Raw genomic sequence first — 27,971 nt, 5'->3', positions numbered from 1 at the left:
CTACCATTGGGTCTGTGCTACTTTTCTCCCCAAAACTTTATCACTCTATTCAGGAGATGTTTGTTAAAGCCTGTAACTTAATAGAACTTACGTAATTTATTACCATTTAAAACAAAATTAAACTCAGAGATTTCCTTGCTTTGAGTAAGACTTTAGTACTACTGCTGGATATCATCATTATTATTAAGGTGGTCAGAGCTTCTAAGCAGAATTTTTGGAATCTAAGGGTCATATTTCTCTGTACACTGCTACTTGTTTCCTCTTTATGAGACTGTGTCTCTTATTTTTCCTGAGGGCAGATGTTTCGTCTTAAATAATTTTTGTGTGCTTAACGTTTATAGGATTCTGTAACTGAGTTGGAAGATGTGCAGAAAGAGTTGGAACAATCACAAAGAAGCTATGGAAAAGAAATAGAAAATTTGAGAAATGAATTAACAACAGTACATTCCAAATACAGTAATGATAAAGCTGATTGGCAAAAGGAAGTGGAAGAAGCAGCAAAAAAACAATTAGAGCTTTCAGAACAGCTCAGATTTCAGAGTGATTCTGAAGATAGTGTTAAAAAGCTACAAGAAGAGATTCAGAAAATTAAGCTAGCCTTTGAGGATCAAATTTTATGTCTGCAAAAGCAGTTAGAAACCACCACAAATGAAAAGGAGCAAGAAATTACTCACCTCCAAGGAGTGATTGAGGCTAATTGTCAGCAGTACCAAAAAGATATTAATAGTTTGCAAGAAGAACTTGTACAGTTGAAATCTACACACCAAGAAGAGGTGAAAGAATTGATGTGCCAAATTGAAACATCTGCCAAAGAACACGAAGCAGAAGTGAATTATTTGATCCAGCTAAAAGATAACGTGGTCACAAAGTGTGAGGCAGGTGAGATGAACATTCAGGAGAAGTATAAATGTGAATTAGAAAATGAAGGGAAAGCCTCAGGTGCAGACCAAGAAAATCAGGTGTGCTCTTTGCTCTTACAGGAAGATTCTCTTGTAGAACAAGCAGTGAATGAAAAAGTTAGACACTTAGAAGATGCCCTAAAAGAACTAGAGTCTCAACATAGCATCTTAAAAGATGAGTTAACTTACATGAATAATCTAAAATTAAAACTTGAAATTGATGCCCAACATATAAAGGATGAGTTTTTTCATGAACGGGAAGATTTAGAGTTTAAAATTAATGAATTATTACTAGCTAAAGAAGAACAGGGGTATATAATCGAGAAATTAAAATCTGAGCTAGAAGATGCAAATAAACAGTTTTGCTGCACCATAGAACAACATAACAAGGAAGTACAGAGTCTGAAGAAACAGCATCAAAAAGAAATAACAGAACTAAATGAGACATTTTTGTCAGATTCAGAAAAAGAAAAGTTAACATTGATGTTTGAAATACAGGGTCTTAAGGAACAGTGTGAAAAACTACAACAAGAAAAGCAAGAAGCAATGTTAAACTACGAGGGTTTACGAGAGATTATGGAAATTTTACAGACAGAGCTGGGGGAATCTGCTGAAAAAATAAGTCAAGAGTTTGAATCAATGAAGCAACAACAAGCATTTAATATTAATGAACTTCAGCAGAAGCTCCAAACTGCATTTAATGAAAAAGATGCTCTTCTTGAAACTGTGAATTGTCTCCAGAAAGAAAATGATAACTTACTGTCCCAGCAGGAATGTGTACCAGAACTTGAAAATACCATAAAGAATCTTCAAGAGAAGAATGAACTGTATCTAGTTAGTCTCAGTCAGAGAGATACCATGTTACAAGAATTTGAAGCAAAGATAAGTTCTCTTACTGAGGAAAAATATGATTTCATAAGTAAGATGAAAAGTTCTCATGAAGAGATGGATAATCTTCACAAAAAATGTGAAAGGGAAGAAAGGTTGACTGTAGAACTCAGGGAAAAAGTGGATCAGACTGCCCAGTACAACAGTGAACTAGAGCAGAAGGTGAATGAATTAACAGCAGGACTAGAAGAAACCTTAAAAGAAAAGGATGAAAAGAACCAAAAACTGGAAAAGCTTACAGCTCAGTTGAAAATTCTCTCCAAAGACCAGGAAGCCACGTCATTGGAAGTGAGGTCTCTTCGTGAAGAAAATAGCAGACTGAGTTCAGAGAAGAACCTGCTGAGCAGGGATCTAGAAGCCCTCCTGTCTCAAAAAGAAGGAGATGTTACACTTCAGGAGCAGATCAATAAATTAGAAGAGGAACTTCGGTTAGCTGTCAGAGAAAGGGATAATTTGAATAAACTGTTGGAAAACGAGCAAGTTCAGAAGTTGTTTGTCAAAGCTCAGTTGTGTGGTTTTCTTGAACAGATGGAGTCAAAGGTTTCACAAGAAAGGGAAGAACAGGATGTTGTAAACATCCTACATGCCATGGGTAAATCCTTAGATAAAATAAATGAAGAAAAACACAACCTGGCTTTTCAGTATGATAAAAGAATAGTAGAGTTAGAAAAAGAGATTAAGCTCCTTCAAGAAGAGCATATGGTTCAGTGTGAGGAACTTAGGTCTCTACTAACAGATTATGAGCAAAAGAAAGTTGTCCTAAGGAAAGAGTTAGAAGAAGCCCTCTTAGAAAAGGAGGCCCTGCAGTCTGACCTTCTGGAGATGAAGAATGCCAGTGAACAAACAAGGTTTGAAAATCAGAATCTCCTAATTCAGGTTGAAGAAATGTCTCAAAAATTGTGTAGAGAAAATGAAAACCATCACAAAAAAGAAAAAGATTTTATAAAAGAACTTGAAAATCTAAGGCCATTACTGGAACAGAAAGAATCTGAATTGCAAGATGTGAAAGCAGAGTTAATATCATTAAAGGTAATATTAATGTGAATTTTATTTAAATTCTTAAGACAATATAAATATCACTATTTTTACACTTTGAAGTCAGATTTTTAGCATTTAAGCTCAAATGCAAATTTTTGAAAAGTACATTAAACATATTCACACTTAATCATACTGATTACTGTTGGTTTTAGGTCATTTTGGAATCTTGATTTTACATAAGATTAAGTGGTGGGGGGTTAAATGTTGGTCAAAAGTAGTCAACAGCAAAACTACAACTAAATGTGAAAAAATTTATATTACCTTAAAGCACACTGTTAAGCAAAAAAATAGGCTAAAGCAATATTTCATTTTAGCCAAAACTTCAGATTTTCCTCCCAAGATTGTGGCAGGATAAACTATGGTCATCATTTAATCTCTTCTTTATTACATCATGTATTTGATATCCCTTGGGTGGGTCATCTTGGGTTTGGCTGCTATTGTTTTTAATAGTAAATGCTATGTGCATGATGAGATCAGAATTACTGGGTCTTTAAATGGAAGAGAAAGTCTGTTCAGGTGATTGCTCTCTCTATGAATTCTCTTTAATAATATTTTTTTTTCATGCTTAGCATAACGGCCAGTTCATCATGGGGAATGCAGTGATTGTCTTTGTTTTTCCTATAAAATCTAGGATTCCTTCAAGAAATCACCTTCTGTAGAAAGTGATCAACCTTCAGTAAAAGAGTTTGAAGAAAAAATAGGTAACTATGGTTTTGCATGTGTTGTTACAGTTAACTGAACAGATTCTTAGAGTTAGAACAGAATGGGAAGTTCTCTCGCCAGTTAATGAGGTGTTAAAAGCATAGTATCGTTCTTCTTCTGATGGCCTCTGCCTTCTGCTCGCCTTTACTTTCAAAACTCTTCACTTTCTGTTGTTTCATCCAGAGGACTGTTGTGATTCTTTTTATAAAAAGTGCCATGATTGTTTTGGGGTTTTTCATTCATTTAGCAAACTTGGCTTGAAAGCCCAGCTACCTAGGCACTGGTGATAGGAAGGTGGCTAAGATGCAGTCTTTGTCTTCAAGAACACACTGCAAGAGAGGGCTGTTCCTCCCAGAGTTTGGGGTGTGGACGAGGTCTTCTGGTGGCAGTGTAGGAAGATGTGAGTAACTGCTTGTTGAGTTGGGAGAAACATCACAGGACAGGCTGTCCTTGTCTTAAAGAGTGAGTAATGTGACCCAAGAAGGAGGATACTGTAGCAGGAGGAGACGGCAGGTGCTGGTATGTTCACACTGCTGACGTCCGGGGGGCCTCCTGGGAGGTTCTAGAGTGGGAGAGGCCACTCCCAACAGGGCTGGCGTGATGTGTGGAGAAGTCCGGCTTCATCACTCCTGCTTATCCGTCAGAGTAACCAAGATGGGGTTGTGTGAAGTACCTGTAATTCCTCATTTTAATGCTCAATTGTTGTGGGGGTAGTGGGAACAATTTGGAGTGACCCACAGTCTTCTGTGATGGACGGTTGGAATGGTTGGGGTGACTGGGAGAGGGCTGACCAGGTAAGACACTGTTCTCTGCATTGTTAGCATTAGAAGCCCTGAGGTGGAGATCACCAAGGAAGTGAGTGTAGAAGAAAGACGAGGACCAGAAACAGTTTTCTGTCGAGTAAAATCAGAAAGCTAGAAGTGGCAAAAGAGTGAAAAGAAATAGCTGGAGGGTTAGAAATACCCAGAGCATAAGATGTCTTGGAAGCTAAGACCAGTGAAGTGCATTTGGAGGAAGTGTTGAGGGAAGAAAGGCTACTTTAGTATTCAGGCCCAGCCTGAGCTAAGCAGCATCAAGGTCATTGGTAACTTGATAACAGTTGCCATGGTATGCAAGAGAATGACTGGAACGGATTCAAGGAGAAAATGGGGGAGAGAAATGTGAGAACAGACATAGACCGTGCTCAAAAGGAAGAGATGGGACAGAGTCCAGAGGGGTGGTGTGGATTTGTGTGTGTGTGTGTGTGAGAGAGAGAGAGAGTGAATGAGGTCTCACCTATCTTCTCATGTCTTCCCTCCCCTCTCCTCCTCGGCTGCTTCCACTCTTTGTTCCTGACCTTAAGCTCTTAGTGACATTTTTCTTGTTGCATGTCTGTTGACTGTTGGGATGAATCCATTAGAGAGTGGGTTTTGCTGCACAAGAGAGAGGAGAATTGTGCACTGATGGCCCGAGTAGGTGAGGGGGTGTGGGGTGAGACACAGAAGTGGAAGAGTTGGCCTGTGTTACACACATAGACGGTGCCCCTGTCACAGCCGAGGAAGGCAGTGGTGAACAAAGGCACAACTCAGTGAATCAGCAAGTGAAGGAGTTCAGATCATTACCGAAGCCCATCAGAGATACAAGAAGTGAGATCTGGAGCGTGGATTTACATCAGGGAGACGGCCAGAGAGGATAAGGGAGAGTCACACTGGACATACTGAAGTCCAGCTGGAAAAATCAGACCCACCCACGAGAGGCACCTGTGGATCATGAACGGTGAAGAGCGTCTGACATCTCTGCTTCATCCTGATTGGCTGTCACCACCAGAAGCCCAGCATACCTGCATTTCCAGGAGGTCCTCTGCTGTGCAGGAGTCCAGATGGCCTCTCATGTATGGACACTGAGGAGATGGGCTGTTCTGGAAGACCGAAGAAAATGAGAATTCTGTTCATTGTTTGCCTTGCTTAGAAAATGCATAATTAAGCTTTTACTTAAAAATAGATACTTTGCTATTTATTTTAATTTCAAATTGTATATTTTGTGTACTAGATTAAAATTCCATTTCTAGGACTAAAGGAGTAATTCTAATATTTTCCCTAGTTTTCATTTGAGTTTATGTATAATTCTTTCATTTTATGTTTTTAGGATACTTGGAAAAAGAAGCCAAAGAGAAAGAGGAGAAAATAAATAAGTTAAAACTAGTTGCTGTGAAAGCAAAGAAAGAACTAGATTCTAGCAGGAAAGAAGTAAGTTGACTTAAAAAATGCAAGATTTGTGAACCTTACCTTTTAGAAAACAAGTTTTTCTGTGCTTTAATAAACTATCATATATTTAAAATAGGCCCAGACGCTCCAGGAAGAACTTGAATCTGTTCGCTCAGAAAGGGATCAGTTGTCTACTTCCATGAGAGATCTCATTCAAGGAGCTGAAAACTATAAGGTAAAAATAGTTACATTAATAACAAGTTACATTTGTAACTTGTAAGTAAGAAATGTACTTGAAATATAAAACTTTTTTTTAGTTTATTTATTTTAATTGGAGGCTCATTACTTTACAATATTGTAGTGGTTTTTGCCATTCATTAACATGACTCAGCCATGGGTATACACATGTTCCCCATCCTGAACCCCCTTCCACATCCCCTGTCATCCCATCCCTCAGGGTCGTCCCAGTGCACCAGCCCTGAGCACCCTGTCTCATGCATCGAACCTGGACTGGTGATCTGTTTCACATATGATAATACATATGTTTCAATGCTATTCTCTCAAATCATTCCACCCTTGCCTTCTTCCACAGAGTCGAAAAGCCTGTTCTTTGTATCTGTGTGTCTCTTTTGCTGTCTCGCATACAGGGTCATCGTTACCATATTTCTAAGTTCCATATATATGAGTTAGTATACTGTATTGGTATTTTTCTTTCTGACTTAACTTCACTCTTTATAATAGGCTCCAGTTTCATCCACCTCATTAGAACTGACTCAAATACATTCTTTTTAATGTCTGAGTAACATTCCATTGTGTATATGTACCACAGCTTTCTTAACCATTCATCTGCTGATGGACATCTAGGTTGCTTCCATGTCCTGGCTGTTGTAAACAGTGCTGCGATGAACATTGGGGTACACGTGTCTCTTTGAATTCAGGTTTCCTCAGTGTGTATGCCCAGCAGTGGGATTGCTGGATCATATGGCAGTTCTATTTCCAGTTTTTTAAGGAATCTCTGTACTGTTCTCCATAGTGGCTGTACTAGTTTGCATTCCCACCAACAGTGTAAGAGGGTTCCCTTTTCTCCACACCCTCTCCAGCATTTGTTGTTTGTAGACTTGGATAGCAGCCATTCTGACTGGCGTGAGATGGTACCTCATTGTGGTTTTGATTTGCATTTCTCTGATAATGAAAACTCTTGTCCATAACATAATCACCTTGTATGTTTTAGTAAAGGTGTGCACTATTTGTGTGTGTGTGTAATGTGTCATCCTAGTGTCAAGCTTTTAAGTGGCTAGGCTTTAAATATGCCTTTAAGGTATTGTCTTTTAAAACTACCATTTCTGTTTGGGATTTCTTAATAAAATCAGTAATAAACAAAGATGGCTACGATTATAGTCCTCTGGCCAAGGAAATGTGAAAGTTAGACATGTGTGTTCTTGCCTGGAGAATCCCAGGCACAGAGGAGCCTGGTGGCCTGCCATCTATGGGGTTGCACAGAGTCGAACATGACTGAAGTGACTTAGCAGTAGCAGAAGCAGCAGACATGTCTAACACAAAAGTGGAAACACTATTTGGAGGTATTACTGCTCATCAGCCTAAATAACATGAGACACTATTATAGGAAAATGTAAAAATAAAACATAAGAACATGCCATTTTGTTTCTTCATGCATTCAAATATTTCTAAAGCCAGGCTGAGCCCTGAGTACTAGGGAGACGGTGGTCAACCAGGTAGGTGGAGTTTCTGCCAGCTTGGCCTTTAGTCCCAGTGGCAATAAAAGCAGACAGACAAGAAAATAGTGTGTAGGAAAGTTAAGGTGGGTAGGGTGACTCCTGTGTAACAACAAGCACTAGGCCAGGCAGTCTTCTCAGTGCTTGACATATCCTGTCACACGTGATGTGCGTGTGTAATAAGCATGTTATTAACGTTGCTGGTTTACCAGCAAGGAGTCAGGTCACAGAGCAGGAAGCCAGTGGAGCAGGGGTTAGGTTCAAGCATTTGGTTCCAGATCTCTTCTTCCAGCAAATAAGCTGTGCTGCCCCAGTGAAACCTGAAAACAGAGAAACCAGGAAAGGAGGAATCAGAAAACTGCTTCAGAAAAATCTAGTTCCACTCTCCAAAATGAATTCTGAGGTTTCATCAAAAATGAAAGTGATTTTTAAAAATTAGAATAAAATACTTAAAATACTTGATCATGTGATCTCTAGATGCAAAATACTTTTCTAAACTTAAGTTACAAGGGGAAAGAGACTGAACTAGATAAAACTAACAAATGAAAATATGACAAGGGATTAGTATCCTTAACATAAAGATATCTCATTCATTTAAAAAAAATGCTTATTTGAAATTTATATATGGGTTTATCTGTCTTTTATGAGTCATTAGGAGCTTGCTTCTTTACATTTTGAGAACCATATAATCTAATTTATTTTCCTGTAAAGGTAGACCAAGCATACCAATTTACTTCTTTAAAATATGTATTGCAAAGGACCAGGGGGGGGAAAATGTAGAACATCCAAGAACTGTGGGGCAGCTAGAAATGTATAGCATGTGTGCAATATGAATGCCATAGGAGAAGAGAGAGAACAGAACACGGAAATACTTGGCACAGGGAAGACTGATTACCCAGTTTAATGTCAGGTGCCAAGGTACAGATCCGGGAAGGAAGTTCAGAGAACACCACACGTGGCACAACCAGAAGAGGTGCACCGAGGCATGTCATTTTCAGATTACAGAAAATCAAAGATGAAAGTCCTGAAAGAAGCCACAGAAAAAAACACCTTATGTATAGAGGATTACACCAAACTTACAAGGAGCCATACAGAAGAGTATAAAATGCATTGCTTAAGGTGTTGAGAGAAAAAAACCCACCAACCTAGAATGCTTTGCACTAGAAGTGAAGGAGCAATAGAGTTTCTTAGAAATGGAGGGCGTTTGTTGCCAGTAGACACGCCTGTCAATAAATGTTAAAAGAAATTCTTTAGGACTTCCCTGGTGGTGTGGTAGATAAGAATTGGCCTGCCAGTGGAGGGAACACAAGTTCAATCCCTGGTCCAAGAAGATTCCACTTGTTAAGAAGCAACTAAGGTCATGCTCCACAACTCTGGAGTCCGTTGCCCATAGAGCCCATGCTTTGCAACAAGAAAAGCCTGTGCACGACAAGGAAGAGTAGCCCCCATGCCACAACTAGAGAAAAACCCCTGCAAAGCAGAGAAGACCCAGTGCAGCTCCCCCCCAAAAAAAATTTAATAAGAGTTCTTTAGAAAGAAGAAAGATAATACAGGTCAGACCTCAAAGGGGCAACACAGTATTGGGGAAGAACAGAATGGGAGGATTAGCCCTGCCCTACTGCTAGACTTAGTATGGAGCTGCAACAGTCAGGATTTGCGAGTGGTGGTGGTGAAAGAATGAACAGACAGCAGTGGAGCAAAGAGCCTAGAATCAGACCACAGGTAGAGTCAGCTCCTCTCTGTTGTCAGAAACAGTCATGTTGTTGGGCACAATTCCAAAGGCACAGTCCATGCAGGACAGCCCAGGTGTGATTCCTTGAGGCCACTTTCAGGGAAAGCCAGAGACATGTGTTAGTTATTTTGTACAGGGCTGCATTTTTGTGAAGAACAGTCAGTAGTTGACCAGGAACAAGGGGAAAACAGGATTTATCAGAAAGGGGAGAGGAAACACAGGCTACAGGGAAGAGTTGAGTCTCGCTGCACATTGGAGGATGTCCTTGCTGGCTGGTGTGGATCACAGAGGTTGGTCCTGGGGTTCTCTCCTGAGCAGGGCCGACTAGGAACATCAAAGGAAAAAGCCACGTATTTTTAGGGTCTTTGGAAAATCGTGAATGTTCTGCTGCAGAGTGTGAGACTGTGTGTGGGGTCCTCTCATATTCCTTGAGCGCCTCTGCTTCATCTGGGCCAGGCCCAAGATGGAGGACATCTTGCCTGTTCTCAGCAAGACTCTGTAGGTGGAGGTAACAGGTGACAAGGGTAAACTTTTTCTCCTGCCCGCTTAAATGTTCATGTTTCAGAAGTTTATTTTTGATGACTAGATAGATAACTTGGAGATACTGCATTGTATATGTTTTAAATCCTCTTCAAGCCTTTAAGAGACCACCTCATACTAAAAGTCATCTAGATTATGCTAATTTTATTGTATGATGCCATGGGGTAGTCTGTCAAATGTTGAATCTAGGTAAATATTTCAGGCTTCCAGAATGAACTCTTAAGGCTTGTGTTAAGATGACCCAGTCATACAGTCTGAGGAGTTGAGTGTACGATAATATCCTGAAGTTAAGTCCTTTTGTCTTTTGTTGAAGAATCTTTTATCAGAATATGATAAGCAGTCAGAGCAGTTGGATGCAGAGAAAGAACGTGCCAATAACTTGGAGCATCAAGTAGAAGACCTTACAAGACAATTAAGGAATTTGACTTTTCAGGTAACTTTAAATTGAGTAAATTCATGGTGACTCAGATGGTAAAGAATCTACCTGCAATGCAGGAGACCCAGGTTCAATCCCTGGTTTGGGAGGATCCCCCTAAGAAGGGAATGGCATACTGCAGTATTCTTGCCTGGAGAATCCCATGGACAGAGGAGCCTGGCAGGCTACAGTCCATATGGTCACAGAGTCAGACATGACTGAGTGACTGACACTTTCATATGTGAAAATTGTAGTAAGTGTATTTCAATTCAAATATTTTTTGCACAAAAAGTTAAAATTAATACATAGAAACTTAATTTTATTTTCTTTTTCCCAATGTTGAGAGAAGAATATGACCAGAAAACTGGCAACCATCCTGTCTTACTTACAGCTGTAAACTCGGCTCCCCTGAGGTTTTTTGTTTTTTGTTTTTTTCATTTTTTGCCTTTTCCTCTGTTAGTGCTCCTGGTCTCTTGAAATGTTTTCCAAATTAACATCAACAGTGACTGTGTTTTAAACTTACTCTTCATTTTTGCATTTTTATTTCGTGGACTCGATTCTGAAAACTTTATTTTTTTATACTGTGCCAGTGTTCTCATTATGTTCCATTTTATTCTTCCTCTCCTGTGTGTATTTTCTGTGTGTTTACAGTAGTGAATCATTTGTCATTGTAGTGTGAAAAATTAACCTCAGATAATGAAGACTTCCTGGCCCGTATCGAGACACTGCAGTCTAACACCTGCTTATTGGAAGCGCAGATTCTAGAAGTCCACAAAGCCAAGGCTATGGCAGACAAAGAGCTGGAAGCTGAAAAACTTCAGAAAGAACAGAAAATAAAGGTCAAAACAGTTCTGTGGGGTGAATTCATTTCACACAGTGGTGTTTTTATTGCAGTACTTCAGTGAAGGAAAGACTTGCTGATGAGGAGCATTTGTTAAATCATCAAAGTTTATTAATTCCATAATGTGGAATTAAAGTTAATTAATTGAAGTTAATTAATTCCAACTGTGAAGTTGAGAATCCACAGTATGATTTTTTGGTGTATATTTTTTAAATATGGAAAGATTTCCAAACTCTGTACTTTATATGTCAGATTTATTTTATAATCCTTGACGAATGCTTTTTTTTTTAAACATTGGTTGGCTTAGGAGTCCCAGTGTTTCTATTTTTAATTTTAGGAGCATGCCAGTTCTGTAAATGAACTAGAAGAACTTCAGCTACAGCTTCAAAAGGAAAGGAAACAGCTTCAGAAAACCATGCAAGAATTAGAGCTGGTTAGAAAGGTAAAGAATCTGCCTGAAATGTGGGTGACATGCATTCCATCCCTGGGTTGGGAAGATCCCCTGGAGAAGGAAACGGCTACCCACTCCAGTATTCTGGCCTAGAGAATTCTACAGACTGTATAGTCAATGGGGTCATAAGGAGTCGGACACAACTGAGTGACTTTCACTTTCAGAAAGCTAAAATGAAACACTAGACTTAGAATAGCAATGTTCTCATTTTTTTTTTAATTAATTTTATTTTATTTTTAAACTTTACATAACTGTATTAGTTTTGCCAAATATCAAAATGAATCCGCCACAGGTATACATGTGTTCCCCATCCTGAACCCTCCTCCCTCCTCCCTCCCCATTCCATCCCTCTGGGTCGTCCCAGTGCACCAGCCCCAAGCATCCTGTATCGTGCATCGAACCTGGACTGGCAACTCGTTTCATACATGATATTTTACATGTTTCAATGCCATTCTCCCAAATCTTCCCACCCTCTCCCTCTCCCACAGAGTCCATAAGACTGTTCTATACATCAGTGTCTCTTTTGCTGTCTTGTACACAGGGTTATTGTTACTATCTTTCTAAATTCCGTATATATGCGTTAGTATACTGTATTGGTGTTTTTCTTTCTGGCTTACTTCACTCTGTATAATAGGCTCCAGTTTCATCCACCTCATTAGAACTGATTCAAATGTATTCTTTTTAATGGCTGAGTAATACTCCATTGTGTATATGTACCATAGCTTTCTTATCCATTCATCTGCTGATGGACATCTAGGTTGCTTCCATGTCCTGGCTATTATAAACAGTGCTGCGATGAACAGTGGGGTACACGTGTCTCTTTCCCTTCTGGTTTCCTCAGTGTGTATGCCCAGCAGTGGGATTGCTGGATCATAAGGCAGGTCTATTTCCAGTTTTTTAAGGAATCTCCACACTGTTCTCCATAGTGGCTGTACTAGTTTGCATTCCCACCAACAGTGTAAGAGGGTTCCCTTTTCTCCACACCCTCTCCAGCATTTATTACTTGTAGACTTTTGGATCGCAGCCATTCTGACTGGTGTGAAATGGTACCTCATAGTGGTTTTGATTGCATTTCTCTGATAATGAGTGATGTTGAGCATCTTTTCATGTGTTTGTTAGCCATCTGTATGTCTTCTTTGGAGAAATGTCTATTTAGTTCTTTGGCCCATTTTTTGATTGGGTCATTTATTTTTCTGGAGTTGAGCTGTAGGAGTTGCTTGTATATTCTCGAGATTAGTTGTTTGTCAGTTGCTTCATTTGCTATTATCTTCTCCCATTCTGAAGGCTGTCTTTTCACCTTGCTTACAGTTTCCTTTGATGTGCAGAAGCTTTTAAGGTTAATTAGGTCCCATTTGTTTATTTTTGCTTTTATTTCCAATATTCTGGGAGGTGGGTCATAGAGGATCCTGCTGTGATGTATGTCAGAGTGTTTTGCCTATGTTCTCCTCTAGGAGTTTTATAGTTTCTGGTCTTACGTTTAGATCTTTAATCCATTTTGAGTTTATTTTTGTGTATGGTGTTAGAAAGTGTTCTAGTTTCATTCTTTTACAAGTGGTTGACCAGATTTCCCAGCACCACTTGTTAAAGAGATTGTCTTTAATCCATTGTATATTCTTGCCTCCTTTGTCAACGATAAGGTGTCCATATGTGCGTGGATTTATCTCTGGGCTTTCTATTTTGTTCCATTGATCTATATTTCTGTCTTTGTGCCAGTACCATACTGTCTTGAGAACTGTGGCTTTGTAGTAGAGCCTGAAGTCAAGTAGGTTGATTCCTCCAGTTCCATTCTTCTTTCTCAAGATCCCTTTGGCTATTCGAGGTTTTTTGTATTTCCATACAAATTGTGAAATTATTTGTTCTAGCTCTGTGAAGAATGCTGTTGGTAGCTTGATAGGGATTGCATTGAATCTATAGATTGCTTTGGGTAGTATACTCATTTTCACTATATTGATTCTTCCAATCCATGAACATGGTATATTTCTCCATCTGTTAGTGTCCTCTTTGATTTCTTTCACCAGTGTTTTATAGTTTTCTATATATAGGTCTTTAGTTTCTTTAGGTAGATATATTCCTAAGTATTTTATTCTTTCCGTTGCAATGGCGAATGGAATTGTTTCCTTAATTTCTCTTTCTGTTTTCTCATTATTAGTGTATAGGAATGCAAGGGATTTCTGTGTGTTGATTTTATATCCTGCAGCTTTACTATAGTCATTGATTAGTTCTAGTGATTTTCTGGTGGAGTCTTTAGGGTTTTCTATGTACAGGATCATGTCATCTGCAAACAGTGAGAGCTTTACTTCTTCTTTTCCAATTTGGATTCCTTTTATTTCTTTTTCTGTTCTGATTGCTGTGGCCAAAACTTCCAAAACTATGTTGAATAGTAATGGTGAAAGTGGGCACCCTTGTCTTGTTCCTGACTTTAGAGGAAATGCTTTCAATTTTTCACCATCATGTAGACCCTGAAAAGTAAAATTTCAAAAACGAGGTTATTTGTGATACTGAAGTACTCCTTTATAAATTATTTGCCTCAGAATATGGAAAATTTAACTTAGTTATCCAGTGCCCATCTCTCTGGAAGAATATAGGCTTGGTTTGCTGTCTTATTCTTTGTACATGATTATTCTGTGACACATGAAAATTTTAGTTAATGTTAGAAACTGAAGTTTATATTACGCCGAGAACTTTGGTGAATTTTTCTCTGCTCTTCCAACAATGGGAGCAAAAATAAAGGTACTATAAGAGCTGCTTAAAATAGGAATATTTTATAAATAAGAGTAGACCAGTTGTAGTTAATGAAAATTATACAATGAAACTGAGAAAGTTAAACTATTTACAAAAGTAGTCTATTTTATGAAATTACAATCTAGGAAGTACCCCAGCATGTTCATTAACGTGAAGTTTCTATGCTACAGAAAAGGATCCTAGAGCAGGTGTGCTGCGATCCTTGATCCTTTCAGAAATTCCTAGACAGAGTTAGCTCATCCACTGTCATATGGACCTCTCATTGAAACCTGTGCAGGATGCCCAGCAGACCACTCTAATGAACATGGAAATTGCTGATTATGAGCGCTTGATGAGAGAGCTGAATCAGAAGTTATCTAATAAAAACAGCAAGATAGAAGATTTGGAGCAGGAAATAAAAATCCAAAAACAGAAACAAGAGACCCTGCAAGAAGAAATGAGTGAGTAAAACAGAACCCACTGTGCCTCATGGTCACTGTCTTCAGCAGAAGTGGGGGATGGGGGTGGGGGCCAATGCTGATGGTTTCCTTGACCAGCCCTTGGCAGCCCAGTCATCCTCACAGTAGGGACCGTGACTGGGGACTAAAGAGCGGGGCTGTAAGACTACCCACTGTGCCCTTGTGTACATTCAGTCCTGTAAACATTTCTCAGGGGTCCTGTTGTCAGCAGAGCAGGATGGTTGTAATGCCCATGGAATCTTTCGGAGGTGATTCTGTTCCATTTTATCTGTGGAATAATTTCCAGCATAAGCACTAGAGCTGTGAGTGTCCTTTAGGCAGTCCTTCAGCTAACAAGCAGATACATTGTGTTTTCATTTTAATTCAGCTTGAGATGTTTTTAATTTTCTTTAAATCTCTTCTTTGAGCCATGGGTTTTTTTTCATTCTTAAATAATTAACAGAGTTTTCAAATACTCTCTGTGCTTGGTTTCTCTGGGCCCTTCCCTGTGCACACACCCATCTTCGAGCTGTGTTCTTGTGCATGCTGGGTAGCAGGGCTCCAGGTCACAAACACTTGCAGACATTTGACTTTGAGTTAGCCATCTAGCTGAAAAAGAGGCTCAGGTCTTGGGAAAACTTTAAAAGAGCTGCTTGATTAAGAAAGCCAGCACCTCTCTCTGGTGAGTCAGCACAGACACGAGAGGTCCAGGCAGTGGGTGTCAAGAGTGCAGAGGGAGAAGCTTCTGTGGGTGAATGGTTGGGGGTTGGGGCTTGTGTGAAGTCTTAGGATTTGGAGAGAAAGAGGAAATTGGGACAGGGCAGTCCTTTCTGCAGCCATAATTAGGAGCAGAAGTGAAAAGGAGTAATGTAGTGTGGAAGTCTTTAAGTCTTTACAAGTTGGAGGAAAAGGCTTGACCTGTGAGGGAGAAGTCAAGTATGCGTGGAAGATCTCGTTGATCCAGTTCAGGAGGGACCTGAACACAGAGTGGACTTGGGCCTTTGTGATGATTCAACCCATTGTGGGGTCTGGGAAATGCAGGCACCCCGGGCGGCAGGGGCCCTGAGGCCTGAGCTCGGGGCTGTGGCTGGACGGGGAGGAGAGTGGGGACACGTGAGAAAGTATCCACGCAAAACTGTTAGCCAGCTCACTCTGCCATGTGTTGCAGTCCCAGCCCTGCCCGTCTGCAGGGCCCGTCTGGCTCCTCACTCACCCTCCTCACCTCTGGGGTGCGGCGGCCCTTCCTCTTTGGAAACATGGCGCCTGCTTTTCCACAGCCTTGTCATTCATTCGCTGTGCCCTCACCTTCCCACCCCGTGAGCACCTTTTGGAGTCCTCCGTCTCCAGTGTCTGCTGTCCCCACAAGCCTTCCTTGTCCCATGCAAATGTAACCTGGCTATGACCGTTAGTCCATGTGGGTCCCCACTGCCTTTTTATTTCTGTTGAACATTTCTATTTTGCTTTACATCATCACATTATCCAGAGATTATCCTTAATTTCAGTCTGTGTTCTTAAAGGTCAGGAACTCGCTCACGATTCCTGGAGCACTTAAAGGCTTTATATGTAATGTGTGCCTTGTATAGTCTTTGCAGGATGGGTAAATAGTTGCCAGGAAGCTACTGGTGGTGACATATCATAAAGGCAAGTCAAGGTGTATTCTTACAGAACACCTGCTCCTGTTTACTGAGTGATGTAGTCAGTGTGTGTGGATTTAGCTTTGTGGCGGTAGTCGTTGCTCTTGGGGCCTTCTAGCTGCGGTCACACTGCCCCATGTGTTACTTGTTCTGTCAAGGACCAAGTTGTGGTCTCTGTCAGATGCTCTGTATTTGCTTCACGATGGCTGCAGCCAGGTTGGCTTGCTTCTGTGGTTGGTCCTGTGATCTGGAAAGTGCATCCACTTACTCCTGTTTGATACTGGCTTCCTCTTTACCTCTGTTACATAAAAGTGTTTTGTTTGGATCACATTTCAGTCTTCCTTTATTGAACTTTGTCCTACAAAACAATTAGTGTCACAAAATCAGACCAGGTGATTGGAAACACAGCACATCTTTTGAGGTATTTCTTATTGTGAAGTCTTTAGCTTTTAGATAGCAATAAGTATCTGCCTTTATTTCAGAGATGTGTGCTAAAATACTTACAGACAAGTGGGTTTCAGGGGTGGGGGGTACCTGTGTGTCACAGGAGTTGGGTCAGCAGGTGAATCTGAGTTGCAGTAAAGGGCAAGGACACATGTGTTCTCTGCGTCACGGACCCTGAGGTCTCTGTCCTGTTCCTCCTGCACTAAAGCAGCCTTAATCAGCGTGCAAACAGCCCGTTGCCAGAAGCAGGCAGCAGCCACGGTGCATGCAGGTCTGACACCTTGCTTGGTGGGATGAGATCGGCCTGTGTTGGTGGTCGTTAAAGGTGGTCACGGGTACAGTGGCATTTACTATATTATTGTCACTAGTGTCATATATGTTTAAAGTAGTTTGTAGTAAAAAGCCAAGACAGGTTCCTTTCAGAGATAGGCTAATACAAAGAAAAGATTCTTGTTCGGTTATTTATATCCACTCATAAACCTTTCTCCTGAAATGATCTTTCCCACTAGCTTCACTGCAGGCTGTGGTACAGCAGTATGAGGAAAAGAATACCAAGATCAAACAGCTGCTTGTGAAAACCAAGAAAGAACTGGCAGATTTGAGGCAAGCGGTATGCGCATTCCTGAGTTCTATCTTTGAATCCAAGTATTTATGAATAGCATCGTTATTTAATTTAACCAGGTTTCTTATTCTACAGGAGACTGATCACTTAATGCTTCAGGCATCTTTAAAGGGTGAACTGGAGGCCAGCCAGCAGCAAGTAGAAGTCTATAAAGTAAGATTGTTTTTACTGTTAAAGGCTTTTAGAAATTTCCATGTAGAAGTAAGCTGCCACATGGGGGGTTTTATACACCCACGCATACACACAAAATACACGTTTGCTCACACATATTTCTTCCCCCTAAATATCCTTCATCAGCCAGCATTTTGAGCAAGTAAAAGCAATAATTTATTTCTGTATCCGTTATGTTTATGTATAACAGCTTGAGTTATTTAATTAAACATTGAACTGTAACATGTGTTCTGAAATTTTTTCATGATTAATTATTTGATGGATTTAAGGAAAACCAAATTAATTTATTGAGAAAATATTCTACTCATGTTGGCTCCACTCTTTGAATAATCATAAGTTAAAATTCCTACTCTTAGGTCTCTTACACATAGTCCCCTCTCAAACCCCAACTTGACGTTTAAGGGAAATCTGTTTAACCAGCAAAGATCTGGTTCCCTCGCTCCTCACCGAAAGCCTCTGCCCCCAGATTCAGCTGGCGGAAGTGACGGCAGAGAAGCACAAAGCTCATGAGCACCTGAAGGCATCGGCGGACCAGCACCAGCGCACACTGGGTGCCTACCAGCAGCGGGTATCAGCCCTGCAGGAGGAGTGCCGCGAGGCCAGGGTGCGTCCTCGGGTTGTGGGGTGGGGATAGGCTCCCAGCAGTTCGACCCGTCCACCTGACCCCAGCCCAGCCAACCCAGGCCTATACTAGCACAACTTGTTTCTGCTAAAAGCAAAGACAGAGGTATACATTGTTTCCACTTTAACCTTGTTTTGCAGTTTCTGTGTGTAAATAAATTTTTAAAAAGTTTTTTCGTTAGAAAGGTTAAGAGTTCTCTCCAAGGGCTAAATGACTATGAAATCGTATTCTAATAGAAGTACCACTTTCTTCAATGTACAGAACAGACCCCTGCAATTGACTTGTTACAGTCATGGCTCTTTCTAAGCATCCTGGGCAGTAGGGCTGAGAGGTCACAGGGCACTTTAGGAAACCCGGGACCCAGAATTACACTTTTCCCACTCTCTTGAAAACCAAAGTGCAAGTAGCCTCACCTCTTTGAATTAATTTTTCATGTATTTATAAAACAGGAAATATTATAAGTGAAAATCGTTCTAAATAGTGCTATTATAAAAATACGGGCAGTAATCTACCAGGATGAAAACAGGTAGAAATATACCACCTGTCAGACAAGATACGTCATTCAAAGACCTTAAAAAAGTATAAGGTCAACAGAAGTACACTATTTAGGGAAAGTTCGTTGAGGGACTAAGGAGTGTCAGAGGCATTACTCATCTTCAGAGAAAGGTTTTCATCTTCATTCACAATCTGAGAGAAAGCAGGAGGACCACGTGACCTAGAAAATGCAGTGCTCAGACTTCTCTCTTTCTGAACCATTACAGGCAGAACAAGCTGCGGTCACCTCTGAATTTGAGAGCTACAAGGTCCGGGTCCACAACGTTTTAAAACAGCAGAAAAATAAGTCTGTGTCTCAGACTGAGGCTGAGGGGGCCAAACAAGAAAGGTGAGGTCTTCAGGATGGGGAGCATCCACGGGGTTGGGAACTCCTGCTCCCGTTGCCTTTGGACAGTGAGGGTTACACGTAACCACTAGTTACGACCAGTGTTTCAATAATATGTTGTTTAATACTTCTTAAAAATTAGCATACAGATTGCTCTTGTGAATTATTCAAAAATATACTAGGAATGAGAGCTTGCTGTGGCATTCTATAGCATCTGTGCTTTGCTTTTATTGGGAGAGGGCTGGTGTTCAGAACAATTTTACATCTGGCTCTTATATTCTCAGTAGGAGTAAATATCCTGCAGAGTTTGTATATTTATGCGTTACTTTTTCTTGAACTTTTTATTTTATATTGGGGTATAGCTGATCAACAGTGTTGTGATAGTTTCAGGTGAACAGCAAAGGGACTCAGCCATACATAGAAATGTATCCATTCTTCCCCAAACCCCGCCTCCCAATCAGGCTGCCACATAACCTTAAGCAGAGTTCCCTGTGCTGTACAGTAGGACCTTGTTAGTTATCTGTTTTAAATATAATAGTGTGTCCATGTCCATCCCAAACTCCCTGGCAGCCATAAGTTTGTTTTTAACTCTGAGTCTCTTTGTTTCCTAAGTGAGTTCATTTGTATTATTTCCTTTTAGATTCCACATATAATGTGTCATACAATATTTTTCCTTCTTTATCTGATTTATTTCACTCAGTATGACCCTCACTAGGTCCATCCATTTGCTGAAAATGGTGTTATTTCATTGTTTTTAATGGCTGAGTGATGTTCCATTGTATATATGTACCACAAGTTCTTTATCCATTCCTCTGTGGATGGAAATTTAGATTGCTTCCTTGTGGCTATTGTAAACAGTACTGCAGTGAAGATTGGGGTGAGTGTATCCTTTTGAATAATGTTTTTCTCTGGATATACATCTAAGAGTGGGATTTCAGGGTCATATGGTAGCTCTATTTTTAGTTTTTTAGTTTTTAAGGTAAAGAATCTGCCTGCAATGCAGGAGATCCGAGTCCGATCCCTGGGTCAGGAAGATCCTCTGGAGAAGGGAATGGCAGTCCATTCCAGTATTCTTGCCTGGAGAATCCCATGGACAAAGGAGCCTGGCGGGCCACAGTCCATGGGGTCGAAAAGAGTCAGACATGACTGAGCAACTAACACATACTGTTCTCCATAGTGGCTGTACCAATTTGCAGTCCCACCAATAGTCCAGGAGGGTTCCCTTCTGTCCACCCCATCTCCAGCATTTGTTGTTTGTGGGTTTTTTGATGATAGCCTTTTTAGCTGGTGTGAGGTGCTGTCTCATTGTAGTTTTGATTTTGCATTTCTCTAATAATTAGCGATGATGAACATCTTTTCATGTGCCTCTCGGCCATCTGTATGTCATCTTTGGAGAAATGTCTCTTTAGGTTTTCTGCCCATTTTTTAAGTAGGTTGTTTGTTTTGATGCTGTTAAGCATCATGAGCTTTTTGTAAATTTTGGAGACTAATCCCTTATCAGTTACATCATTTGCAAGTATTTTCTCCCAATCTGGATTGTCTTTTCACTTTGTTTATTGTTTCCTTTGCTTTGCAAAAGCTTTTGAGTAGGTCCTGTTTGTTTATTTTTGTTTTTATTTCCATTATTCTGGGATGTGGATTGAAAAAGATGTTGCTGTGATTTATCTCAAAGAGTGTTTTGACTATGTTTCCTCTAGGAGTTTTTTAGTGTCCAGTCTCAGTTTTAGGTCTTTAATCCATTTTGAGCTTATTTTTGTGTATGAAGTTAAAGAGTGATCTAATTTTTATTTTTTAACATGTGACTGTCCAGTTTTCCCATCAGGATTTGTTGAAGAGACTGTCTTTCCAACATTGTGTAGTCTTGCCTCCTTTGTCATAGATTAATTGACCATAGGTGCATGGACTTATTTCTGGGTTTTCTATCCTGTTCCCATTGGTCTATATTTCTATGTGCCAGTACCATACTGTTTTGATGACTTTTGGTTTATAGTATAGGCTGAAGTCAGGGGGCCTGATTTCTCCAGTTCCATTTTTTTTTCCTCAGGATTGCTTTGGCTATTCAGGATCATTTCTATCGTTTGAGATTTTTTGTTCTAGTTTTGTGAAAAAAGCCATTGGTAATTTGATAGGGCTTTCATTGAATCTGTAGATTGTCTTGGGCAGTATAGTCATTTTCACAATATTGATTCTTCCAATCCATGAACATGGTGTATCCATTCATCGTTTATTTCTTCTTCGATTTTTTTCATCAGCATCTTAATAGTCACTAGAGTACAGGTTTTTTGTCTCTGAGGTAGGTTTATTCCTAGGTATTTTATTTTTTTTGATGCAATGGTAAATGGAATTGTTGCTTGAATTTCTCTTTCTGATCTTTCATTGTTACTGTATGGAAATACAGCAGATATCTGTGTATTGATTTTGTAATCTTATGGTTGTATTGCTTTTTAAGTATTTAGTAAATAGATAACTCTAGGCTAAAAACTGATGAGGTGTTTTTTCTATGAATTGCTTGTCTTAAAAGCTGAAGTTGAATACTGACACATTTAATATAAAAATACCACATTTCCAAGAGTCAGCTTTGATTAACAGTTTTGAGTTAAGATTACTTTAATGTAAATGTTTTAAGTTTCTTCTACTTTCTTATATATTAAATATCTTTTTAAAAAAGAAATAGTGTATTACACCAGTTGTGACAGAAATACAGTTTTTAACTTTTTCTCCAAAGACTTTTCTTTAATTTGGTGTAACAAGCTGTTCTCAGAATGGTTAGCTTAGAACTGTATGATTTCTGTTTTTTCCCCCAACTAATGTCATAGTCCTATAACATAAAATAGACTGTTTTGACACACTGCATGGTCTGCTCCATTTGAATGTGAAATCTGTAAATTCAGACTTGTGTAAATGTGTAGTGTCTGACATCTAAAGTCTGACTGTAGTGTTTTGTTTCACACTTAACCCTGTTCTCCAAATTCCTCAGATTGTTTTATTTCCTTTAGAATCATCCATAATAATGGCAAGAGTATGGTATTGAAAGATTAAATGATTAAAGTAAAATTTATTTGAAACCACAAAATCAGATTCACTTCTTTCAAAAACATTTTTTGAACTATTTGTGTTTCAGAGAACATCTAGAAATGCTGATTGACCAACTGAAGCTCAAGTTACAAGACACCCAGAACAGCTTACAGATCAGCGCCTCTGAGCTGCAGGCCCTGCAGTGTGAACACTGTGCCCTGCTGGAGAGGCACAACAGGGTGCTGCAGGAGGCCGTGGGCAAGGAGGCTGAGCTCCGCGAGAAGTAAGCCAGCGGCACTGGCACACAGGCAGCGAGTGGGCTTGTTGGCGCTCCGGCTGGGCATCCTTGGGAGGGTGTGGGCTGAAGTTAGGAGTAGGTTGTCCACACGTTGGTGGCTGCTTCTGCCTGAGTGCCCCCTCCTGCTGTGTCTGTACTTGGCTTTACCTGCTCGCCCACCATTCTGTCCATTGTACCCTCATGGCCTTGCATTCGAGGCTGGCACTTCTCCTTCTCTTTGGAGGACATTCTGGCAGCTGCTGATGGAGCCCTTACTTTCTTTGGAAACAAGAATTTACAGCAAGCACTCGCTGTAGGACAGGCAGAGTTTACTAGAAGCACAGCGTGTGGGGGAGCACACAGGTAGAGCTGTGCTCCCTGCCCAGGGCATGGGCATCCTTGCTGACAGGGAGTGCCCAGGGGTGGAATTGCTCATGTAGACGCCATCTTCCAGTCTCTGTCTTCCTCCGGCTGCTCGTCTTGCTTCATTTCCCACCCTGACCTGACCCAGGGCCCTCCTGATATGCTCGCGCATCCTTTAGCCGAGGTGGAGTCCAGTGCAAGGGTCTCGAAGGTGGACAGCACTTATTACAGGATCGCACCACCCCACCCCTCGCCCCCGCCCCCCACTTCCAAATCCCGAGAAGTGTCTGCACATGTGCAGTCGAGGGGTGTCTCCTCACCTGGAGAATAGCAGGCGTGTCACCTTCTTCACTCCAGCAGAGCTTCATTTCCCTCTGCTCCTGCCATTAACCCTTCGCTTGAAATGTCAGGGTAGACAGCCTCCAGTTGGTTCATCCAGCTCCCCATCTGCCTCCTACCTGAGTCCCCCAGGGCACATCTGGTCCCCGTCTTGGCCGAGCCCATTTGGGGTGGACACTTATGTGGCACGGTCTCTCCCCAGGCTGTGCTCCATGCAGTCGGAGAACTCCACCTTGAAGGCTGAGCACACGCAGACTGTCGATCAGCTCACAGCCCAGCACGAGGCCCTACGCGCTGGCTTCCGGGAACAAGTGCGGCAGCTACAAGAGGAGCACCGGAGGACGGTGGAGACGCTACAGCAGCAGCTGTGCCGGCTAGAGGCCCAGCTTCTGGAGCCCCGCAGCGAGCCAGCCACACGGAGTATGTATTTGCGATGAGGACACGCGCACAGAGTGTGTATGTGCAGTGGGAATGCACGCGTGGAGTGTGTATGTGCGATGGGGACACATACGGAGTACGTACGTGTGATGGGGCCTGCTGTCTAGCCACCTCCCCCCCCACACACACACACACACACACATACACGGTGATGAGACAGCAGGTGTTGTGGTCAGCGACATGGCGTCTGCTCGCTGAGTGGAGCCTTGGACGCTGAACCCCCTGCTGCTCTTGCAGCAGCCCATGACCCCCCGCAGGGTACTGACTTCACATAGTTGGGTTTTCCTCTTTGACTCAAACATGGGGTCTCAAGCCCGCATGTGTACTCTCAAGTGTACAAATACAGTGTCCACTGCATCCATTTAGTGTTCTTTAGCGTTTTCTCAAATGCATTTTTTTTTACTCAGAAATTCTAGAGAGTGCTGAAACTGTAGGATTGTTTGGTCAAACACAGCATCTTCCCTTCCAAGTTTCTAATTAGTGGAGCTTTTGTTCAACCACACACACGACTTTGTTCTGCTTCCTGGAAGCGATGAGAGCCCATCAGCCGGCACGAGGCCACATCTCAGTGCAGAGTATCAGCTTCGTATTTAGTACTGATCCCTCATCACCAGGGTGTTGGCGGCGACAGGTCACTCCTCAGGACCAAAACCAGCTTCCAGACAATGTAATGTAAACCAAGAACTATCAGAAGTGACTAACCAGGGAACACTGGAGTCAGGAGTCAGCAGTGGAGCAAGCAGTGAGCAAACGGTCAGAGACCCGGGCAGGCACTTCCGCAGAGGGAACTGAAGCGGCCTAAGCGAGAGGTGAGGTTGACAGGCCTGGCCGAAACAGGTTCTGACTCCTTGGACCAGGCCGTGTAATTGTTCCAACCTTGAGCTTTTTTGGAATTCATAAAGGAACTCCTTCGAAGTGTTTTATGACTCTCCTGGTTGTATGCTGGGCTGGTGGCCAGCGAGCGCAGAGCCCAGCCTGGGCAGTGGGATGGGTCAACCCACCCTGGATTCAGGACTCTTCTTGCCTGCATGCTGACGACAGAGTGGGTGATGGCCTGAACCCTCAGGGTGGAGTGTGAGGCCCATGGTCAGCGAGCTCAGAGCTGCCCTCAGCAAGGGTATACCAGGGTTAGCAGTGCTGGAAACACCCATCCTCTGACAGGCAGAGTCTGGTTGGAGGGTTTCTGTAGCAGCCAGGCCTCTACATTGTGCTGTCCGATAGTTTACCCTAACTCAGGGAGCAAGTGCTGCCTCTGGTGAGTGGACTTCATGGTTAAGAGTTCAGTAACTGGCTGGTTAGGGTGGTCTTAAAGTTGCCTCTTTCTGCATCTTTCCTTGTCTTTCAGTTATTCAGGTTCCCTGACATGCTACTGGTCATCCTGAGTCATGTTATCTTTGCTTGAGTGTCTGCTGGTGCTGAGTCCATGAGCCTGAGTATCTCTCACTTACTGTTTAAAAATCCTGTAACAGGCCCAGCTTCTTCCCAGCAACCTTTGAGGAGCCTTCGAGAGAGAAGAAGCGCAGACCTCCCGTTCCTGGATGTGCAGGTCACGGCCCGGGAGGAGGGGGAGGGGATGGAGACCACGGACCTGGAGCGTGGCTCTCCCGCCAGCACCCCTGCACAGTCCCTGGAGCAACTGCTCAGTTCTCCTGAAGCCAGGCTCGGTGCGCTCTTCTGTGTGATTGTGTCATCCTGTCTAATTAATGTCACTCTGATTTATACATGCTCTTTTGAGCTACTGTCGGAAAAATATTTTCAGTATTCCCTTGTTTTACAAATGGAAAATTCGGCTACAGTCAGATTTGGCTTTCTGTTTTTTGCTTGTTGACTTTGAGCCTGTTCCCTCATGTATTATTTGAGTAATAATGCCCCCCTCACCTTTTATGAAATCCTCATGGAAGACCACTGAAATTATGGTCTCCCAGTAACTGCTGGTATTTCCTCCCTTATGAGCCAAGTAACACGAGCTCCCAGGACATGAACAGATGAAGGAGGGTGAGCTGGTGCTGACTTGGTGGCCTCACAGCTTCCAGGCCAGCAGCCTGCTCCACAGCAGAGTCTGTCTTCCTGTGTCACGTGCAGCCTTGTAACTAGGGCATGGGGATGGACCTGCAGAGCCAAGTGGCCATTCCAGGGTATTTTCTTGCTGATATATTAAAATTTTCACTTGTGACCCCTCATTTTGGGAATTAACGTTGGACGATTACTTGCAGAGCCACCTGCATGGCACAATGAATTCACCAAAGAAGAGTTGGTTCAGAAGCTCAATTCCACCACCAAGAGTGCTGACCACTTAAATGGCCTGCTTCGGGAAACGGAAGCCACCAACGCCATCCTCATGGAACAGATTAAGGTGGGGGACACTGCCTCCAGGAAGCCCTCCGCACTAGCTTGTGCGTCCTCGCCGCACCTTTGTTGTCATTTTAAGGGCATTTCGGGGGAAAAGAAGGAGACATGGTGTTCATCTTTCATGTTAACCCATTTCCCCTCGCTTCTCTGACACCAGCTTCTGAAGAATGAAGTCAGGCGGCTGGAGCGGAACCAGGAGCGGGAGAAGTCGGCAGCCAACCTGGAGTACCTGAAGAACGTGCTGCTGCAGTTCATCCTGCTGAAGCCGGGCAGCGAGCGGGCGCGTCTGTTGCCTGTGGTGGACACCATGCTGCAGCTCAGCCCTGAGGAGAAGACCCGGCTGGCGGCCGCCGCCCAAGGTGGGCAGGGCACCAGACAGGGTTGTGCTGTGGGCCAGTATGTCCTGTGCTTGGTAGGAAACGCTGGCTCTGCTTCCTGGGGACGGCACCATGTGTGCATCCCTTCCACGTAGAAGGGAGCACGCAGTGTCCAGTGTGATCTCCAGTTCCTTGCAACTGGACTTGTGACCCTAGTTTGGGTTCTCCCTGTGAGTTTGGTTTCCTTCTGTGCCGTGCTGTGTGTCACGTGTCAGACGTCCTTGCTCTGACCCTCAGAGAGGAAGACACTGGGCGCTGTAGGCCTAAGGACAGGCAGGTGTGCAGCGTAGAGAGTAACCTTCTGTTTCGCCCCACAGGTGAGGAGGAGAGCGGGTCCCGCTCCTCGGGCTGGGCATCCTACCTGCACAGCTGGTCTGGACTCCGGTAGACTGATGGGAGAGCGCTGTTTATGAACCAAATAGTCTGTTTGGCAAAAAACGCTTGTATATGTCACTGTCATTGTTTGGTCCGAAACCATGTGTATGTAATTCACATCTCCGTGTGTGTATCCGTGCATGTGTCAGATGAATTGAAGAGGCTCGGCCCATGGTGAACGTCCAGCAGTTGGAGTGTGGACACGGCCGTGGCCCTGAGACTCTGTGCCTCTCCATTGCCTCCAGACCCAGGAGCATCGCCCTGCCCTCCTCTGGACTCTCAGGCTGCCTGGGTCAGGGCTGTCCTGTGAATTCTGAAGTTAAACTAAATTTTGGTACCATACCAGCTAGAATTTAGACTTTTAAAAGAATGTTGTAAGACCATTTATCACCAGATCAGACTGGCAGGTCAATTGTTATCATTGACAAATTGTTACAGAAAACTTGTGAGTTAGAATGTGAAGGAAGACGCTTTCCTGGTAAAGCTGACGTGTTTATGTAGGAACATCAAGTAAATGTGCTGCAGTCCACCCCCAAGTCTAAGTTAACGTGTGACTGTTTCCTTATTCCCTTTAAAACTCCTGGGTCTAGGGGCGACGGAGAGGGCCCCACTCCACCTGCTGCACGTTCACCACAGGCTGAGCCTCTTCAGTTCATCCGACACATGCAGTGTGTGGACACACACACAGTTTTGGACCAAACAATGAGCTATTCTGTTTTCTCCAAAGTACGTTATCTCAGACTGGTTCTGTGGTCACAAGCCCTGGTCACTATGCTCCAAGATGGGGCGCTCCTGGGGAGTCTGCCCATATTCCTTTTGTGCTTCAGCAGCCTCTATACCGGTGTCTGGGGAATTTGCTCAGTTTGTCCAGAGAAACTTTCCAGTGCCCTGGCTGTGTCACTCGGTGTCCTGTCCAGAGGCAAGCTGGTGCTCACAAGTCCCAGCACACCAGTCACTCACGTGCTGTGAGGGGCCCTGGGCTATAACTCCTGGTGGTGGTGGTGATACTTGGCTTGATGCCTCTGAATATTCTGTGGACTGTGTCAAAAACATGTTCTTAAATCATCAATGTGAACACTCTATTTTTAATATCTATTTGTTAAAAATCACCTCAGTATGCTCTATGAAGTTGTTTCGGCTTCTAGTCCACCCTGTGATCTTCGGTCTCAGCTGGTGAACTGACTTTGTATTGCGGTTACGGGAGCATTGGTTTCCAGTTTACTTTAACTGAAATTTGCTGCTGACATGTTGAGTTTGTTCTTTAACAAATAATCTCAATATCTGACTTTCCTCTTGTTTCAGAAGAACAGACCTAACTAGTGAATGTATTAATGAAAATGCTTTTATTTCAGAGCTGACTTCTAAGAATTTAGTTTTTTTACTTGATAAACTGTGAATATGAGTATGCCAGAAGCATACCAGGTAACTATTATAATATTTAAATAAATCTCACTTTCTCTCTAA

At 42.4% G+C, this 27,971-nt stretch overlaps 1 protein-coding gene across 2 annotated transcripts in view; it reads left to right on the top strand.

Annotated features, from left to right (window-relative positions):
• Positions 1-27,971, top strand: part of GCC2 (GRIP and coiled-coil domain containing 2) — a 37,216-nt gene extending 9,245 nt beyond the window's left edge. For both annotated transcript variants that reach the window (XM_006054814.4, XM_044925961.2), the window contains 18 exons: positions 342-2,816; positions 3,457-3,526; positions 5,652-5,752; positions 5,847-5,945; positions 10,029-10,148; positions 10,805-10,969; positions 11,309-11,413; positions 14,442-14,604; positions 17,189-17,289; positions 17,377-17,454; positions 17,939-18,076; positions 18,856-18,977; positions 22,096-22,272; positions 23,171-23,388; positions 24,876-25,070; positions 25,620-25,759; positions 25,913-26,114; positions 26,450-27,971. In XM_006054814.4, the coding sequence (XP_006054876.4) occupies positions 342-2,816; positions 3,457-3,526; positions 5,652-5,752; positions 5,847-5,945; positions 10,029-10,148; positions 10,805-10,969; positions 11,309-11,413; positions 14,442-14,604; positions 17,189-17,289; positions 17,377-17,454; positions 17,939-18,076; positions 18,856-18,977; positions 22,096-22,272; positions 23,171-23,388; positions 24,876-25,070; positions 25,620-25,759; positions 25,913-26,114; positions 26,450-26,520 (4,740 nt within the window). In that variant the 3' untranslated portion in view covers positions 26,521-27,971. The remainder of the gene's footprint in view (positions 1-341; positions 2,817-3,456; positions 3,527-5,651; positions 5,753-5,846; positions 5,946-10,028; positions 10,149-10,804; positions 10,970-11,308; positions 11,414-14,441; positions 14,605-17,188; positions 17,290-17,376; positions 17,455-17,938; positions 18,077-18,855; positions 18,978-22,095; positions 22,273-23,170; positions 23,389-24,875; positions 25,071-25,619; positions 25,760-25,912; positions 26,115-26,449) is intronic.

The sequence above is a fragment of the Bubalus bubalis genome, chromosome 12 (assembly GCF_019923935.1).
Source record: "Bubalus bubalis isolate 160015118507 breed Murrah chromosome 12, NDDB_SH_1, whole genome shotgun sequence".
NCBI lineage: Eukaryota > Metazoa > Chordata > Mammalia > Artiodactyla > Bovidae > Bubalus > Bubalus bubalis.
Note: the sequence above shows the minus strand (reverse complement) of the source record. Positions and strands in the feature narration are given on the sequence as shown.